At 37.4% G+C, this 20897-nt stretch overlaps 1 protein-coding gene across 2 annotated transcripts in view; it reads left to right on the forward strand.

Annotated features, from left to right (window-relative positions):
* The window catches only part of NOX4 (NADPH oxidase 4), a 177669-nt gene that overhangs the window by 140233 nt on the left and 16539 nt on the right, over window positions 1–20897 (forward strand). For both annotated transcript variants that reach the window (XM_059186909.1, XM_059186903.1), the window contains exons 14-15: window positions 11905–12024; window positions 14039–14147. In XM_059186909.1, coding sequence (XP_059042892.1) covers window positions 11905–12024; window positions 14039–14147 — 229 coding nt within the window. The remainder of the gene's footprint in view (window positions 1–11904; window positions 12025–14038; window positions 14148–20897) is intronic.

The following is a 20897-nucleotide window of genomic DNA, read 5'->3' on the forward strand; positions in this document are numbered from 1 at the left end:
GATTATTTCTCTGATTGGAAAAATTAAACTCCTATTTAGGGAAGTTTTAGATTGTTTTCTGAACAAAAATGGAATTCGTTTTGGTGGTAGACATAAGCCACTTATTAGATGTTTGGCCTCAAGAAATGTTTAAACTTTCAGAACCTCACTTTCTTAATCAATGAAGTCAAATAATATCATCTAACTCTGATTTAATAATGACAAATAATTCATCTAAAGCATTTAGCACTGTGCCAACCACATAGCTCTATAGTTGTCCAGATAGGCAAGGAAAAGGCCGATAGTTGTACATTGTAGCATCTTCCCATAAATAAAAAGATTAGGCCTATAAATTTATTTTGGTCAGAAAAATAGTACTTGGGCTGTCTAGTTTAATTCAAAGATAGCTATTCCCTATAGAAACCTCACTGCTCCCAAGGCTTGTTGTCCTCTGAAACTTCATTAAAAGTAACATCTTTGATGTCAACCCAGAGAGAAGATGTGGAGGAATATCCATTTTTGCCATGTTTTGCTGACACAGGATTGCTCTGAGATCAAATCAGAAATTCATACAGATGTGTTTTTTGATCTTTAAATCAATAAAGATAACCATAAAGACAACCATAAAATTGCTCAAGGTTCTTACCTACCTAATGACTATTAAGAAAAAAATATTTACTTCATTTTATCTTTGCCTACTGGTCTTCTCCTCCAGTGCTTACAGCTAATAATCCCAAGATCTTTTATGTCTTAGGCTAGTACATCATATCCTATGATTATTCTTTAAAAATATATTTATTGAGAAAAGACTCTTCTCTTATAACATGACTTTTTAATTTCTAAGAAACTTACATTTATCAAAATGTAATTGGACAGTAGTTTTATGGTGACAGGAAGTCAGGGATGGAGAATTACAAAATTGTAACTTCGAAGCTGTTCATTCTATCCTACCCATCCCAATCCTTGCTGGAATCATTGTAATGAAAGTTTTTTTTTGTTTTTGTTTTGTTTTGTTTTTTAAAGTTGTGCATGCACAGCTATAAAACCTAAATACCGCTGAGGAGATCTAACATTTCAGCCCATGTAGCTTTTGCTGAGGTCAATGGCTTCCTCTTCCTCTCACTGAAAGACTATCATTGGCAAAGTGTCGATACACGTTCTTTCCACTTCTATCACCTGTAGGGTGGATTGCATGGCTGCTCAGACAGAGCAGCTGTGGAGCAATGGTGTGCTTCCTTTCCAGCAGTAGCGTTAGTTCCAGATTATTCTCACATTTGACCAGTGGCTGTCATGAAAGCACAACTTATTTCTTTCTGACTGGAACGATATTTTTAGATCTGTGACTGAGATGCACAGCCTGGGAGGTTCTCTCTGTCGACAGAACCCTGGTCTGTCTCTCCTCACGTTTTCCTCTACCTCATCCTCTTCCTCCTCATTTTGGACATAGGGAGCTTCAGACCTGTCATGGCACCTCTCGTGGCCCCAGGGTCTTCACTTGTTAAATGGGGATAGTTATACTGTACCCACTTCATACAGTGTTAAGATTATGACTAATAATATGTAAAAAACACAAATCATTGTGTATACAGATATATATATGTGAATATATTATATATATTATATATAACATGGATATACAACACATGTAAGTAATTTGTGCCTCAAATTGTACCTCATTTTATACCCTATGCATTGTCCCAGCCACGTCCCCTTTTATAACCCCCGTATGGCCAGTTATTGCAATTAATCATCTCTCTGCCCTTTTTTTTGCTGCAGCAGATAGTACTGGCCTTGACTTATATTAAGACTTCCATTCTTATATGTTCAATAAAAGCACATTAATTCCCCACCCACGTAATCTTTAAAATGATTTTTCCGGTGTCTATTGCAGCTAGTTATTCTTTGTGAAACCTACCGAGGGATGTGGGTCCGGTAAAGAGGAATGCTTTTTCTTTTTCTTGATTCTTTATTTCCTAACTTGTTCCCTACTCTCTAAAATCTTGGCAGATATATATATATATTTTTTAAAGATTTTATTTATTTATTTGACAGAGAGAGATCACAAGTAGACAGAGAGGCAGGCAGAGAGAGAGAGAGAGGAGGAAGCAGGCTTCCTGCCGAGCAAAGAGCCCGATGTGGGACTAGATCCCAGGACCCCGAGATCATGACCCGAGCCGAAGGCAGCGGCTTAACCCACTGAGCCACCCAGGCGCCCCAATCTTGGCAGATATTTTATGGAGAAAGAATTAATGGTGAAATTTTTAAAAAAAGATTTTATTTATTTATTTGACAGACATAGATCACAAGTAGTCAGAGAAAAAGGCAGAGAGAGAGGGAGAAGCAGGCTCCCCGCTGAGCAGAGAGCCCGATGTGGGGCTCGATCCCAGGACCCTGAGATCATGGCAGAGGCTTTAACCCACTGAGCCACCCAGGCCCCCCAATGATGAAATATGTTTACAAAGTGTTGTGTATCTGCTGCTTGGAGATTCATAAGGCACTTTTGGCATGTGGAAGGCCTAGAGGAGTTTTGAATTAAAGGAATTTTTATTTTTTTTAAGATTTTATTTATGTATTTGACAGACAGAAATCACAAGTAGGCAGAGAGGCAGGCAGAGAGAGAGAGGAGGAAGCAGGCTCTCCACGAAGCAGACAGCCCTATGCAGGGCTCGATCCCAGGACTCTGGGATCATGACCTGAGCCGAAGGCAGAGGCTTTAACCCACTGAGCCACCCAGGCGCCCTGGAATTTTTATTTTTTAAAGAAGTTTTTAGGGGCGCCTGGGTGGCTCAGTTAGTTAAGCATCTGACTTTTGATTTCGGATCAGGTCATAATCTCAGGGTTGTGAGATCCACTTCTGCACTGGGCTCCACACCCAGTGTTAAGCGCTGTTAATCTTAAGCAGGCTCCACACCCAGTAGCAAAGTGTCCATTAATATTCTTTCTTTCCCTCTGTCTGCCCCCTAAAAAAGAAATTTTTAAATAAACAAGTAAAAAAATTTTCTTAACACATTTCCCAAATTAATTTGACAGCAAAATACTTTTTTCCTCCTTATTGTTCATGAAATATTTGTATAATTTGTATTTATTTTCTTAAATTAATAAACATATCTCTCTTAATTTTATAAATTATCAGATTATCTAAATAAGTTCTATTTTAATTTATTATGATGTCAGTGTGTTTTAGAGGAAAGTGATAGGAAGTATTGGGGAACAAGATTTCGAGAACTTTTGGTTGTCTTTTATTTTTTAATATAGTTGAGTTAATTTGCAGCCCATGGATTTTTCTCTTGAGAGGAAGAGATCTGATATAACTAGTCTATTAGCTGATCTATATTACACATTGAAAAATTAAATCAACTTTATTTTTTTTAAGATTTTTAAAAAGATTTTATTTGTTTATTTGAGAGAGAGCAAGAGCAGGAGCAGGGGAGAGGGTTGGAGAGAGAGAAGGAGAAACAGACTCCCTGCTGAGCAGGGAGCCCAAAGCAGGATTCCATCCCAGGACCCCAGGATCATGACCTGAGCTGAGGGCAGATGCTTAACCCACTGAGCCACCCAGGTGTCCTTACAATCAATTTTAAACATGTTAGTGTACTCTACTTTCAAGGGAAAAGCATACTGAATTTTTAAAAAGTTTATATTTTTGAAAGGTCCAGGAAAGAGCACCCATCTTTTTCTTAGAATTCTCTTATACCCACACTCCTTCATAATGAAATTTTTATTAGTCATCAACGAAGTTTAAAAATTAAAAAATATATATATCAGGTGGAGCTCACCTCTATTTTGTTGTTGCAGGACTTTGGAGAGTTACCTTTATTTTCTATAATCTTCTCACAAAAGAAAAAAAATAGTAGCAATATTGCATTCCTTTATAGAGCAGGTACTAAGATGGGAGAAAATCACTGCTCATAGATTAAAGGCAATGGATTTTACACATTAGTCACATTAAATACATGAAAAATGACTTACATAGTTCCCCTTTCTGCCTCCCTCAAAAGCTCAGATGTTGCCAAATTACCAACAATTTCATTCTTCATCTCTCCTCCCAAAGCAACAAAATTTTGTTTCTCCATATGCAAAAAGTATTTCAAACAAACAAACAAACAAAAAAAGCAGAGAAGATAGAGGCTGGGAAGATGGCAGAGTAGGAGTACCCTAAACTTGCCTTAGTCCCATGGATACAAATGGCTAACCCTCATTTACATCAGAGTAAATAACCCGGAAAACAATCTGAAGATTGGCAGAGTAAACTCCACAACTAAAGGTACGGAAGAGGACACATCATAGAAGATAGGAATAGTGATGGCGTGGTTTGGGACCAAAATGGCCCTGATGCTACTGACCAATGCTAGTGGTATAAAACAGACTGAATAGTCTGGAGATGACCCCCAGAGATCACTCTGGGTTTCCTGGACAATGAAACAGTTGTGACCAACCATCTCCTTTCCTTATTTCTTCCAAATTCAGCTTTCCATTGCATGGGTGGCTTTTTTGCTCCCTGCAGGAGAGACTGCAACTTCCCATGGACATCTAAGGAGTCCAGATACAGGCCTCATGACTGTCCACAATGGAGAGGACACCAGTGATGTGGAGAAGGGTGTAAAACAGACTTTCACACCAGGAAGTTCATGAACAGAGACAGAACACCAGGGAGTTCATGAACAGCCAATAACAATTGGCTTTGGAAGTGAGAGGGGCTGAGAGAGAGGGGCTGAGTGAGAGAGTTCTTGTAACAAGTGGGACTGAAAGCCTGGGATTATAAAAAGCCTGGGCTCAGCTCACTCAGCTTCCAGTGGGAGAGCCTGGAAAGCTTTAGGAAGCTGAATCCCTACCCTTAAAGAGAAAGCACCACAAACAGTTGACAGAGATACAGTATAGAAGCACCAGTTTGAAAGTGCTAAAGGAAGGAGGAGAGTGATTTACTCATTTCACAGTGTGCCCCAAAGATCAGGGATCACAGGAAGATGCCTTCAGGGACAAAGGAGCTCCCAGGTGCCAATTCCCTCTTCTCTCCCGCCAACTTAACAACAGCCACCTGTAGAACCAGCATAGCCCTGCTACCTAACTTGCTTACACCAAGCTCCATACCCCTGTGGTTCAGCAGATCTGCCCCTTCCTGTCACATTTGCGTTACTGCCCGTACTACGGGCCCCCTCCTCCAAGAAGAGGTGCACAAACCTCACCAGCACCATTCACCATGATCAAGTGGGATTTATTCCTGGGATGCAAGGGTGGTTCAGTATTTGTAAATTCATCAACATGATACATCACATCAATAAGAGAAAGGATAAAAACCATATGATCATTTGAATAGATGCAGAAAAAGCATTTGACAAAGTACAACATTCATTCATGATAAAAGCCCTCAACAAAGTAGATCTAGAGGAAACATACCTCAACATAATAAAGGCCTTATATGGGACGCCTGGCTCAGTGGGTTAAGCCGCTGCCTTCGGCTCAGGTCATGATCTCAGAGTCTTGGGATCGAGTCCCACATCGGGCTCTCTGCTCAGCAGGGGGCCTGCTTCCTCCTCTCTCTCTCTGCCTACTTGTGATCTCTCTCTGTCAAATAAATAAATAAGATCTTTAAAAAAATAAATAAATAAAGGCCTTATATGAAAAACTCACAGCAAACATCATACTTGATGTACGAAGTGGGAGTTTTTCTCCTAAGGTCAGGAACGAGACAAGAATGTCCACTCCCATCACTTTTGTTCCACATAGTACTGGAAGTCCTAGCCATAGCAGTTAGACAACAAAAAAGAAATAAAAAGCATTCAGAGTGGTAAAGAAAAAGTAAAACTTTCACTAACTGCAGATGATATGATACCATAAATAGAAAAACCCTAGAGACACCACCAAAAAAATACCAGAACTGATAAATGAATTCAATAAAGTCACAAGATACAAAATCAATGTACAGAAGTCTTCTGCATTTTCATACACTAATAATGAAGCAGCACAAAGTGACATTAAGAAAACAATCCCATTGGGGTGCCTGGGTGGCTCAGTGGGTTAAGCCTCTGCCTTCAGCTCAGGTCATGTTCTCAGGATCCTGGGATCGAGCCCCACATCGGGCTCTCTGTTCAGCAGGGAGCCTGCTTCCCCCCTCTCTCTCTGCCTGCCTCTCTGTCTACTTGTGATCTCTGTTTGTCAAATAAATAAATAAAATCTTAAAAAAAAAAAAGAAAGAAAACAATCCCATTTACAGTTGCACCAAAACAAAACAACAACAAAAAAAATGTATAGGAATAAACTCTGAAAACTATAAAATATTGATGAAAGAAATTCGAGACAACACAAGGAAATGGGAAGAGATTCCATGCTTAACGGCTGGAAGAGCGAGTATTTTTAAAACACCTATATTGCCCAAAGCAACCTATGCATTTAATGTAATCCCTATCAAAATACCAATAGCATTTTTCACAGAACTAAAACAAACAGCCCTAAAATTTGTGTGAAACCACAAAAGATCCTAAATAGCCAAAGCAATCTTGTAAAAGAAAAACAAAATTGTAGGTATCAAAATCCCAGGCTTCAAGTTATATTACAAACTCTAGTAATCAAAGCAGTATGGTACTGGCATAAAATAGACACATTAACCAATATAACAGAATAGAAATAAACCCATGCCTGTATAGCCAATTAATCTTTGACAAAGCAGGAAAGAACATGCAATGAGAAGAGAGGTCTCTTCAACAAATGGTGTTTGGAAAACTAGAAGCAACATGCAAAGAAATGAAACTGGACTATTCTCTTACACCAAACACAAAAGTAAAATGGATTAAAGACCTAAATATGAGATCAAAAAAATCCTAAAAGAGAGCAGAGGCATTAATTTCTCTGATATCAATTATAACACATTTTTCTAGGAATGTCTCCTGAGGTAAGGGAAGCTGAAGCAAAATAAAGTATTGGGACTACATCAAAATAAAAAGCTCTTGCCCACTGCAGGAAACAATTAACAACACTGAAAGATAACCTATGGGATGGAGAAGATATTTGTGAGTGACATATCAAATAAAGGGCGTTATCCAAAATATATAAAGAACTGACACAACTCAACACCGCAAATCAAAATAATCCAATTAAAAAATGGGCAGAGGATCTGAATAGACATTTTTCCAAAGAAGACATACAGAAAGCCAATAGACACATGAAAAGATGCTCAACATCACTCATCATCTGGGAAATATACATTAAAAGTACAATGAGATATCAACACATACCTGTCAGAATGGCTAAAATAAAAAAAAACACAAGAAAGGAATCTTGGCTATGGTGTGAAGAAAAAGGAACCCTCATGCACTGTTGGTGGGAACACAAACTGGTGCAGCCACGGTGGAAAAGAGTATGGGGTTTCCTCAAAAAGCTGAAAATTGAACTACCCTAAAATCCAGTAATGACATTACTGGTTGTTATCCAAAGAAAACAAGAACACTAATTCAAAGGATACACGTACCCATTTGTTTATTGCAGCATTGTTTACAATAGCCAAACTATAGTAGCAGCCCAGGAGCCCAGGTGTCCATTAATAGATGAATGGAAAAGAAGTTACACACACACACACACACAATGGGATATTATTCAGCCATAAAGAAGAATGAAATCCTGCCATTTGCAAAGACTTGGATAGAGTTGGAGCTAGAGAATATAATGTTAAGCCAAGCAAATCCGTCAGAGAAAGACAAACCATATGATTTCATTCATATGTGGAATTTAAGAAACAAAACAAATGAATAAAGGAGAAAAAAGAGAGAAAGAGAGAAAAACTCAAACCAGACTCTAATAGAGAACAAACTGGTGGTTACCAGAGGGGCAGTGGGAAGGGAATGAATTAAAAAGGTGATGGGGATTAAGAGCACATTTATCCTGAGGAGCACTTTGTAATGTATAGAACTGTTGAATCTTTATATTGTACCTTTGAAACGGATAGAATTGTTTATCAGCTAAACTGGAATTAAAATTAAAAAAGAATACTTTTGAAAAAAAAATTAGTGAAAAATAAAACCCAGACAGCTGCTTCTCTCAAGTCCTTTGCACCACATTCCCATCTTGCTTCTCATCTCACGCTGGACCTCTCAGTTGACCTAACAGGACATTGCAAGTGCTCATTGATGCCAGTAACTGATCTTTGTGGCCCTCCACAATTCTTCAGCAAGCCTTTTCTGTGTCACCACATCTGATTGATCCTTTTCGAAGTGAAGGAAATCAGATTTGGCAAGGACAATTATCTGGCTTGTACGCTCAACCCCAGTAAATGTCTAGAACCCCAAATTCTTGTCTCTTTGCCAAAAGTTGTTTTGGAACACCAAACACGTAGGGAGGGTGCTTGTGGGGGCTGTCGATTGTAAAGCAGACAAGAAGCAAAGAGGTGTGTTTCCTAACTGCTCTTCCCCTTTGCTAGTCAAATAAGGTGTCCTTGTGTCTGTTTTTTCTTATAGGAAGCAGATTTGAGTAAAGAAGGGGACAGCAGCATAATTCCTGGGGACAGGACCTGTGCTTTTCTATCTCTAGGACTTTACACGCAGAAGATAATCAATATATGCAAATGATGGATGTGTTAGATAATCACACGAGAGAGAAGCCCTCTCTGAGGACGGGGATATTTGTCTCCTGTTCACTGCTGTCATCTCCAGAGCCTGAAAAGTGCCTTTTATAGGATAGATGGTAAAAATTTTGTTGATGAGGAAATGACAGGGATTGGTCCAAACAGAGCATCAGTCCTAACAAAGAAAAATTCATAAATACAATTAGCAGGAGATTGAATGAAGAAAGTGAGCTGAAAATTCCCAGAAAGTGTAGCTTGCGTGAATACATCCGTAAGCCAAAAGGCTTTGTTTCTTTCTATTTCCCATTATTCCTGCTGGAAAGATTCTTTTTCCAGATATTTTTATATCTTGCCTCTTCATTTAGGTCTCTGTTCAATTGTGTATGCACTTCCCTCACTATCCCTTTAAACTGCTGATGCAAAATTTCAAGCATATGTAAAAGTAAACAGAAGAGTAAAATGAACTTTTATGTACCAGTCACCTAGCTCCAACAATGACTATGTTTTACCCGTTATTATTATTTTTATTTTTTTTAAAGATTTTATTTATCTATTTGGCAGAGAGAGAGATCACAAATAAGCAGAGAGGAAGACAGAGAGAGAGGGGGAAGCAGGCTCCCTGGTGAGCAGAGAGCCTGATGTGGGCCTTGATCTCACGACCCTGAGATCATGACCCAAGCTGAAGGCAGAGGCTTAACCCACTGAGCCACCCAGGCACCCTGTTTTACCTGTTTTTTAAAAGCACTTATCCTGTATGACATTATAGATCTTTTTATATCTTTCTTTATGGGCTAGCTCCTCTTCCACGAGAATCAACCAAGAAGCCAGGGACATTTTCTGTCTTGTTCATTTCTGTTTCCCTGACACTTTGCACACAGTCTAGCATATTGCAGGTGCATAAAAGCACTTGTTCAATAAGTGAATGACTAATTAAGAGAAGATTGCACTGGGTGTAGTGGAGTCTAAAATAGTTGTAGAGATTTGCAATGATCTGTTTTTGCAGTTGGAAGTATTTATTTTTAAACACAACTTTCTTACTTAATGTTTATATTCTAGATTTGTTTACATGGTGAGAAGTGGTAAAATCAATTCACATATTTTGTTTATGGGTCACTGATATTTTGAGATTTATATCAAGAATCTAATGTACTAATCAATTAATTTTCAAATATCTTCTGGTACCTTTGTTTTCAGGTTGTTCTTTTTCTGTTCAGTGAAAATATCTTTATGAAAGCATTGTATATCAGGCAAATATAAAGAGACATATCCTAAATTCTGCTCTTTAAATACACTTTAAAATCATCTGCCAATTTTATCATTGATATTTTTAAAGAAGATCTTATCTTTAAAAAGATCAAAATATCCTAGTCATTCTTTCATCCCCTCAACCTATGTAATGTGATTTTAATATGAAGATGGAAAAACTTCAGTAATGTCATTTTTGATGTCCCAGTGTCAATTTTATCTTTGAGTCCAAAATAGTATCACAGAAATCATTGGTACACAGAGCACATTTGTTAAGTGAATAGTCTGTAAAATGTGAAGGAGATGGATGTAATAAGAATCAGGCATATTTTCTGTATGTGATCTATCAGTATTTTCTGAATTTCTGCTGTGCTTAGAATACTACCTCAAGCATTCAAACTTTGATTTTTTTTTTTTTTTTTGAGGTACAGCAAGTAGCTTTTTTATAGGCTATAGTGTTTTTTTTTTTTTTTTTAAATCAGTACTCTTCCAAATTCCTTTGAAGATTTAAATATAAACTGTACATGTGGTAGTTATGCTGGTCTGAATTCTGCTGCAGTAACTAGTGAACTTTGAAATATCCTGAAAATGTGTAAGACACAAAACAGATTTCTTTCTTACTCATGAAGTAACTTTTGTGGGTCCAGTGGCTCTAGAACAGTTCCCTTCAAGGATAAGTCAGGCATTCAGTTGGCTTTTGTCTTCTGGTTCTACTCATGGCTTTTAGTTTTCATGGAAGGGACAGAGCTTTTTCCTACCTTATTCCGAAATAGCAAGTATTGCCTCTGCTCACAACCCTGTGATCAGAATTAGATGTATGGCTCAATATAATCACAAGAATTCCAAGAAGTATAGTCTGTAAGTGTCCAGGAGGAGTGGAAACCAAATATTGGCAATGACTAATGGGATACAACTTAGATTGCATGCCATGGAGCTCCGAGGTCGAAAGACTGTCCATTCATTCATTTTACGTTTAACCAGTAACACCACAGATGTTTAATAGTAAGTTAGGCACTGTTGCGGTCACTTCTCACAGTGAAAGCGATGTATATCATAAGGTTGATGACATAAATGTACTTTTGGGGATAGTTGCTATGTTTTAGCAAAGCTATTTATTTTAAAATTAAAAAAAAGAGCATGACAAGGCAATGCCTTTAAGATATCTTTCACAGTAAGATACCTGGAACTAGGTAGTCTAGAGAGGCTATCTTAATTCTCCAGCCATCAACGGTAAGTATGAAGTCCATCAGGACAACATTTTAGGTATCAGGATGAAGAAAACAAAGGGAGGGATAAAAAGCGCTACTTTCAGCTAAGGCAGCTTTCTGCAGGAAGCCTTCTAGTTTTTCTAATAGCACTGCCATTTACATGATATTAACCAGAACAGAGTCACACAGTCAAAATAAATGCAGTTTGGGGTGATGGAGTTTGGGTGATATAGTGGTTTGGGTGGACACTTTGCTTCCCTGAATAAATTAATGTTTTGTTATTAAGAAAGAAGGGGAGGTGGTAAAATATCAAGTGAACGATTAACAAGTTCTGCTGTAGTTAAGGACGTCACACATGCACACACACACACTTGACTATACAGTCTCAAATAAGTAGAGATTCCTCTGAGATTGTTCTCCAGTTGTTTCTGTACTAATAAACCTCACTAGGGCCAGAGGGAAAGAGTTTCCTTTTTTTTTTTCTCTCCTTCTACTTTTCTGTTCACAGAGTAAATGTTACAGTAAATATTTCTGCTACTGACTTTGCCATTAAAGAGAACCTTATTTATTGAATTTAGACACAGTAAAGCAATTGATATTTTAATTTAGTTAAATACAGTAATATAATATGATCAGAGCTTTAACTTGTCCTTATATATCTATCATGGCCCTATATACATTTCTCTGTACTTTTAATTAAAGTTTGCCTCAAAAAGGGAAGGCTTAGAAACAGATGTACCTGTTTTAATATTGAGACTTCATATACATTTCTTGTTACTTTAGTTTTTTCAGTATGAGAACAATGAAATAAGAACTGAGCCATACAGAGCCTGGAAATAGGATTCAGCATGTGTGCTACCTATTACAGAGAATTAATTTAACTTATTTCATTTCCCCCACCTTTGTTTGCCTTCTCCACAGGCTATACATTGATGGTCCATTTGGAAGTCCATTTGAGGAATCATTGAACTACGAGGTTAGCCTCTGTGTGGCTGGAGGCATTGGAGTAACTCCATTTGCATCAATACTCAACACCCTGCTGTATGTTATTTTGATCCATTTTATTAATTCAAATAGAGAACTCTTAGTATGAGGTAATTCCTCATAGAGTTTGTCTACAGTAACCCCCCCTGCCATGTACAGGGGGAATACATCCCAAGATCCCCAGTGAATGCCTGAAACTGCCAATAGTACTGAACCCTACATACATTGTGTTTTTTCCAATACCTCCGTGTCTGTGATAAGGTTTAATAAGCTAGGCACAATAAGAGATTAACTACAATAACTAATATTAAGATAGAACAATTATAACACTATAGTGTGATGAAAGTTATGTGAATGTGGTATCTCTTTCTCTCCCTCAAAATATCTTATTGTACTGTACTCACCCTTGTTCTTATGATGAGGTGAGATGGTGAAATGCCCGTGTGATGAGATAAGGTAAGGGGAATGATGTAAGCATAAGGCTGCCCTTGACCTTCTGACAAAATGCCAGATGGAGAATCTTCTGCCTCCCAGCCATAGGCGACCTGACGGTGGGTGACTGAAACCACAGAAAGTGAAACCACCGATAAGGAGGGGCTACTGTACTTTTTTGCTGATTTATTTACTGATTGATGAGAGTGAGAATTCAATGATTCTCAGTACATGATGCATGGCTTTCAGCACACTGTCTTAATAAAGTATCACAATCAGGCATTCCTCTATCCTTGCAAAGCCGTTCCAGCAGCCTTCATCTCTGTACTTCCTCCTAAATGCTAAGGAGCAGTCTTCAGCCATTCTGTCAACAAGTGTCTTGAGCACCTGTGTGCCCATCCATCCTATAGTGACTGGTAAATACTGCAATGCATGAAATAGGATCCCTGCCCTTAAATAACTTGTATTCAAATGGAGCAAACCAAATATAAAGCAGTAAGACATTTATAAATATTATTTCTGAAATATCAGAAGTCTGATAAAAAGAAGAGAGATTAATGGGATATGGAAATAAAGGGGTGGGGTCATTGTAGACATATGGTAACTTGGCTGGGCAGATGACAAATAAGCACATGATTCCACGGTATGTTACTCTGCAAATTTATAAAGACCGAAGAATAGAAATTTCAAATGTAAGACTGCTTATGTAGGAAATACTTTTTAGTTATTTTAGTTCCAAGATTATAAGCAAAAATTAATGGATTAATAATGTCATGAAAACACAAACAAAGTAACAGTAGGAAATTATTCTCAAATCAATTCCTTTTCCTTTTCAAGTAGACCTGATTTGCATTAAGAGTCTTTTATGGAGTACTAAAGAAGGAAATAATAAAATTGAAATGATGTGTTTGAATAATATTTTATTTCAATTTTAAGCACTTGTTACAAATTTGGGACTTTTTGGAGGTTCTTAGAAAAATAGCCATATCCCAAGCCAGAAACCATTTGTTTCTGAAAACATACTGCAAGTTATTTGGACACTTAAAGTTAAGAAAAGGAGAAAATATTTTCTTAACCTCAGGCCACTTCCATAATTATGAATAGGAATCCAGACTTGGAATTATGAGGCCCTGGAATGCATTACATAGTAGGTGACTGTTACATCTCTTTCTTTAGTGATTTTTAAAAGGGGAGTAAACAACCAGCTTTCTGGAATGGTGTTGCCTCATTTTGCCTGGAGGCCAGGGCACGGCTAATGACCACTGGCGCCCTGCTGAGTGATAGCATTCACTGAAAATAGAGAACTTTTCTTCTGAGAGCCTGGGCTCATATTCCCATCCAGGAGTTTAGTTTATTGCCTTGAACTGAAAATATGTGGTATACGTAGAATATTCACACGTATAAACACTTAAACTCGTGGAGTACATCATGCCTCTGAGTCTATGTATTATATTTTAAATTCATTTGGGAGTTGTAGTAAGTGCAATGACAAATGATAAAAGATGATAAAATGATACATGCAAATGACTGGTTTTTCATTAGTAAATGAAAAGCAAATTTTCAAAGACATGAGGTTTCTTAATTTTTTTTTTTTTTTTTTGGCCATCCTAATCACTATTGTGTTCTTTTAATTTTAAAGGGATGACTGGAAACCATACAAGCTTAGAAGACTGTATTTTATTTGGGTGTGCAGAGACATCCAGTCCTTCCGTTGGTTTGCAGACTTACTCTGTGTGTTACATAACAAGGTAAAATTAGGTTTGTTTTTCCTTTTGCAATGTTCTTAAATAAAAAAATTATTTTTTCTAATTACAAAATCAATAAATGTTCATTGTAGAATAAGCCAGAAAATAAGGCAGAGAAATTGAAAGAAGAAAAAAAAATCTCTTAAACTTCAAAGAACAGAAGTAACATTAATAATTTAGTAAAATATTTTCAGATATTGGTAAGTGAGAGTATATTTATATATCTATGATATGTTTTAACATGAAAATGCTACTATTGGGGTACCTGGATGGCTTAGTGGGTTAAAGCCTCTGCCTTCGGCTCGGGTCATGGTCCCGGGGTCCTGGAATCGAGCCCCACATCAGACTCTGCTTAGCAGGGAGTCTGCTTTCCTTCCCCTCTCTCTGCCTACTTGTGATTTCTGTCTGTCAAATAAATAAATAAAATCTTAAAAAAAAAAAAGAAAAGAAAAAGAAAATGCTACTATTTGTGTTTTAACATAGAAATGTAGGGATATGGGCAATGATACATGTGTATGAGGGTCGTAAGGGAAGACAGACAGGGGAAGATCAGCAGATGGTTGTTACTGTACTTTCCATCCTGTGTTCTGTTAACTCTAACCTCTTATTTCTGCCTTTAATATTCCAAATGGACCATCATCCGGCTTTGGGCACACCAGGCAGAATTTCAAAATCCCAAATTCTAAGTTTTAATTCTTAAAGATATTTTTTAAAAGGCCTTCTTCATCTATCCTACATGTAGCCTTTTATTTATGTATTAATATATGCATCTTTTATTTTTTTTAATTATATAAGTAATACACGTGCATTTTTCCTGCAATTTTTTTCCTTTTCCTTTTTTTAAAGATTTTATTTATTTATTCATGAGAGACGGGGAATGGGGAGCAGAGGGAGAAGCTTTGCAGGGAGCCCAGTGCAGGACTCCATCCCAGGATCCTGGGATCATGACCTGAGCTAAAGGCAGATGCTTAACTGACTGAGCCACCCAGGTGCTCTTCCTTTTTCTTTTAATTGTAGGATAGTTGACATGCAGTAGTATGTTAGTTTCAAGTATACAACATAGTGAATCAACAATTACACACTGCAAACTGCTCACCACGATATGTGCAGTGATAATCTGTCACCATATAAGATTATTATTATATTATTGACTGTATCCTCTATACTGTAATTTTCAACCTTGTGACTTACTTATTTTGTAACTGGAAGTTTGTATCTCTCGGTCCCTTTCACCTATTTGACCCCTCCCCCCAACCCTTTTCCCTTTGGCTGCCACAGTTTGTTCTCTGTATTTATGAGCCTGTTTCTGTATGTTTGTTCTGTTTTTTAGACTCCACATATAAATGAAATTGTGTGGCATTTGTCTTTCTCTGATTTATTTCACTTCATGTAATACCCTCTAGGTCAACCTATATTGTTGCAAATGACAAGATCAAATATATATACATATATTCCTTATCCATTCATGTGTCAGTGAACACTTAGGTTGCTTTCTTATCTTGACTGTTGCAGATGATCTTCAGTAAACATAGGGGTGCATATATCTTTTCAAATTAGTGTTTTCCACAGTACTTACATTTCCACCAACAGTATGTGAAGATTCTCTTTTCTCCACATCCTCACCACCACTTACTATTTCTTTTTGATACTAGCTATCTAGACAGATGTGAAGTGGTATCTCATTGTGATTTTGATTTGCATTTCCACTATGACTAGTGATATTGAGCATTTTTTCATGTGCCTCTTGGCCATCTGTGTGCCTTCTTTGAAAACTGTCATATAATTCAGATAAACCAAATCCTCCCTTACTACTTCCCTCACCCGATCTGTATAACCAGAGGCAACTCATGAGTGTTCTATAAATTCTTCCATACTATTTGCATTGTTCTGTGAACTGTTTATTTTGAACTTATCACTATGTCTTAAACATTTTTAATAATAGTACATATAAAGTTACTTCATTCTCTTTACTGCTGTAAACTATTTTGTAGTATGGATGTACTCAGTGCTTTATTTAACCATCCCTTAATGATGGATATTTACTTTTTTATTACAAAGAACAGTGCAATGATGGGCCCTGGGTGGCTCAGTTAGTTAAGCGTCCAACTCTTGATTTCATCTCATGTCATGATCTCAGGGTCCTGGGATTGAGCCCCACATCAGGCTCCATATCGTGCATGGAATGTTCTTGAGATTCTCCCCAACTCCCTCTGCCCCTCCCCCTGCTCATGTGCTCTCTAAATAAATAAGTAAATAAAATCTTTAAAAAAAAGGAGCACTTCAGATATTCATTTATTCAGTCTGTCATTCTGTCACTCATTAAATATTCACTCATTGCCTACTATAAATCACAAGCTGTTCTAGGACCGGGAGCTACAGGTAAAATAAAAATAAGAAGCAATTTTTTTTTAATCTCATGTGATTTCCATCCTAAGTGGGGAAGATAGGGAGTGTCTGGGTGGCTCAGTCAGTTAATCATCTGCCTTTGGCTCAGGTCGTGATCGTGGAGTCCTGGGATCAAGCCCCGTATCGGGCTCTCTGGTCAGCGGGGAGCCTGGTTTTCCCTCTCTCTCTGCCTGCTGCTCCCCCTGCTTGTGCTCTCTCTCCTTCTGTCTCTGAATAAATAAATAAAATTTAATAAAAAACAAAGTATGAGAGGCACTTACTTTAAAATGTTATATTACCAACAGTTAATATAAACAGTGAGATCTCATTCTATTTTCTCCTCTAAATGCAAGCGAGATTGAAACTCTCTTCCTGTGATTATTGACCAGTTTTATTACTTCTGGGATTTCCTAATTCTGCCTCTGTTTTTGTAATTTTTCAACTTTCTTGAACTGATACACAGAACCTGTACATTTTTTTAAGTAAAATGATCCAAGATGTGGACAGGCACATTTGAATAATAGATGCTTTATAAGGCATAGGAGTGGGGAAGGAAAGGAATAAAAGAAAGAAAAGAATAAGTGGCTGGACCCTCAAAGGAGCTGAATCTTAAGATTTATGTTTTCTTTCCATTTCATGTCTTTTGATGGATGTGCTTTCCCCTTAGGAGTCCATGGAGTAAATAATATAAAAGCTTATAACTGTGTGAACAATACAGTGATGATTATCTTCTACAAACACCTCTGCATCTGTGTTTTGATTTTTCCCACCAGCAGGGTGAACACCGGTCCTTCAGTTGTGTCTGGAGAATGATGTGTTTGCAACTGTGTTATCAAGTTCAGTGTGTGTGTGTGTGTGTGTGTGTGTGTGTAAGAGAGAGAGAAAGAGAAAGCAATAGCAATAAAGCATAGGGACTTTACATACAGTCTGTATAAGAATACCTGAAAGTGTTTTTGAAAACCAAATGAAGATATAGTCTTTCAATCTTGTTCCAGCTGTGAGTTCTTTCACATCATTCTAGAATGCCTCGGTCAAAGCTATCTGGGTTGCCCCAGTCACTCTGTCTTGGTGTCAGTCTGTCTGCAGTGGTGATAAAAGTGGATCTGATGTGGATCTTGCTTGGCCAGATTGTCCAACCTGGTGAGGGAAGTGTGCAGGGCCAGGTGTCAGGTGATCTGGTACCAGATCTGCCAATAGCAATGGTGTGACTTACTTCGAGTCCCTTTACCTCTGTAAGTCATATTGGGAAAGTCGAAATGAAGGATCAGGGCTCCATCAGGCATTCGGAGTCATTTACAATGGAACAGTGGTTCTACCTTATATGAACTGTGTCCTTGGGTAAATCACTTAACCTCTATAAACCCAGTTTATGTTTTCAATCTGTAAAGGAGGCTAACAGCACTTGAAACCTGATGTAAGACTCAGCTTTAACGTACCTAAAGTATTTATCATTTTGAAGGCATTTAACAAATGATTGCTATGATTCCTATTAGTGATCTGTAAAATTCTTTCCAGGACTCACATCCTGTTATTTTTTATTTGGGAGAAAAATGAGGAGGAGTATAGGCAGGATAAATAAAATTGAAAAATATAATATTTGTGCATGATCCTACAATCCTAATCTACTTGCAAGATTGTATTGATCCACATGTCTGTTTTCTTACTGTTCCATTAGTTGGAGAACATTGTGCCTTGAGTAGATATTATTATCTTCAGTAATGGGTAAGTTAAAGTGGAGACATTGAAATCATTAAAAAACATTATCCAAATTTGTACAGTTCTTACTTGGGGCAGTAGACACCAAACACAGTTATTGATGCAGGAGTCACAGGACCGATCTCAGAATAGCATCCTGTTAGACATTTAAGACGAGAATCAACACAAGCCATGTGTTTTGTGAGGTGCTATTCTATACTTGCATGTAGAAGTTTCTATTTCTTCACAGTTAAAACTCATAAACTCTGATTCATTTCAGAAATGGCCTAAAAATGAATTTAGCATTTGGATATAACTTGAAGCAACCATTTGATGGGATATAACTAATGATTATATTTTAAGAATATTATGGGAGCTGAGAATCATCACATCACTCTTAAAGTAAAATATGTTTTTATTGGGATTTTATATTCAGAGTTTCCACCTATCAGAAAATGTATTATTTCAGATCTGAAAAGAGACCTGGGGAATGATGATGTTCAACGCTACCTATCACTGACCTGATGAAGAAACAGAGGCCAAGATGAATCAGTAACTCCTTAGAAGTCTCAGGGCCAGACAATGGTGGTGATAGAAACAAGTCAGTTACCTGCCAAGTGCTCTTACCTTCCATTGTAAGGTGTTCCAGAGGGCTGATGCAGCACTTCCGTACATCATCCAGTGCTCATCACAAGTGCCCTCCTTCATCCCCATCACCTATTTCACCCATTCCAGTGCCCACATCCCCTCTGATAACCATCAGCATGTTCCTTGGAGCTAAGAGTCTTAGTTGGTCTCCCTCTCTCTTTTTCCCCCTTTGCTCATTTGTTTTGCCTCTTAAATTCCACATATGAGTGAAATCGTATGGTATATGTCTTTCCCTGACTGACTTACTTTATTTAGCATAATACTCTCTAGTTCTATCCATGTTTTTGCAAATGGCAAGATCTCATTCTTTTTGATGGCCAAGTAATATTCCACTGCATGTGTATATAATGTATGTTGTGTGTGTGTGTGTGTGTGTGTGTGTGTGTGTATCACATCTTTATCTATTCATCAGTCAATGGGCACTTGAGCTGTTTCCATAATTTGGCTATTATAGATAATGGTGCTTTATAAACATCATTATACTATATAGAAATAGTACTTTAAATCAGTGATCTTCTTGCTGCAGTAAATTCCAGCAAACCTTTCCATCTCAAGCAAACCCACTATGCTGATTAGGCTCAACAAATGGTTTGGCTTTTGAAGAAGTGCTGGTCCTGTCACCTCAGACACTCAGATCCACACCTGTTATCCGAGGAGCCCACCATGCTCTTGTATGCCCCTCCTTCTCTTCCACTTTTGATGCTTGATCCTTAACTTTTAACTTCTCCTTATTTCAGGATCTTGAAAGGTGGCCCTAAGAAGAATACTTTTATGAATAAAAGAGTTATCTTAAAAATTATTTTTAAATTTTTAAATATTTCAAGTAACATATAATATTTTTTAAAATATATTTTAAAATATTTTTCTCGGGCGCCTGGGTGGCTCAGTGGGTTAAGCTGCTGCCTTCAGCTCAGGTCATGATCTCAGGGTCCTGGGATCGAGTCCCGCATCGGGCTCTCTGCTCAGCAGGGAGCCTGCTTCCCTCTCTCTCTCTCTGCCTGCCTCTCCATCTACTTGTGATTTCTCTCTGTCAAATAAATAAATAAAATCTTTAAAAAAAAATAAAAAAATATATATATTTTTTTCTCATTTAAGCTTTTATTTAAATTCCAGTTAGTCAACATACAGTGCAATGTTAGTTTCAGGTACAAAAATTAAAAAAAAAATAGATTTCAGACCTGTACCCCTGGGGATAAAAATATATGTTTATAAAAAATTAAAAAAAAAAATAAAAAAATTTAAAAATAAAAAAAAAAATTAAAAATAAACAACAACAACAACAAAAAAATAGATTTCAGGAGTTTGGAGTCAGTCAGAGTCAGGTCAGTTACTAGTAGGTTTATTTTAAAATGAAAATGAAGAAGGTAAAAGGAAGCATATAGGGACAACAACGATCCTTTTAACCTCTTTGTTGAGTTTATTTTCCTTTAGATGGTATCTTTTTTATTTTACTTTTCAAGGTATTGAAATATTCACGATTTTTTCCCCCAGACTATTTTTTCTTTGGCAGGTGTATTTCCTGCCTCATACAGTTCTGTACAAGGAAAACCAGGGCTGAGTAGGAGGAAGGCAGGAACAGGAACAGAGCCTTTCGTTTTTGTCTTGTTTGTTTTGTATTGTTTGATTCCTAGCATGCATATTATTTATCACTAATTTAGTGTTGGTGTTGTTTTTGTAAGAAAATCGTGCTCTTTATGAGTGAACTCTTGGCTATAATTTAGGGATTCAGGAATAAAATACGAGATATGTGGAAGGATTTCGGGGAATATCAGTGTGGTATTTAGCATGCTTGATTCTATATCTGTAATGACAACAGAATTCTTCTCTTACACTACTGCTGCTTACGCTAATTGTGCCAGGAGGCACAGGTTATTAATGCTAGAATCTGGTGTGTATATTGCTTGTAAATGTTGACTGTGATTAGACCAGATACATCTTAAATTGTGGAATCACGTATGTTAGAAGAGGAGAAAGTCTGAGTCTGCAGAGAGAATTCACATGTCTATTTACTTTTATGTCCTCTCA

The sequence above is a fragment of the Mustela lutreola genome, chromosome 1, assembly GCF_030435805.1.
Source record: "Mustela lutreola isolate mMusLut2 chromosome 1, mMusLut2.pri, whole genome shotgun sequence".
NCBI classification, from domain to species: Eukaryota; Metazoa; Chordata; class Mammalia; order Carnivora; family Mustelidae; genus Mustela; species Mustela lutreola.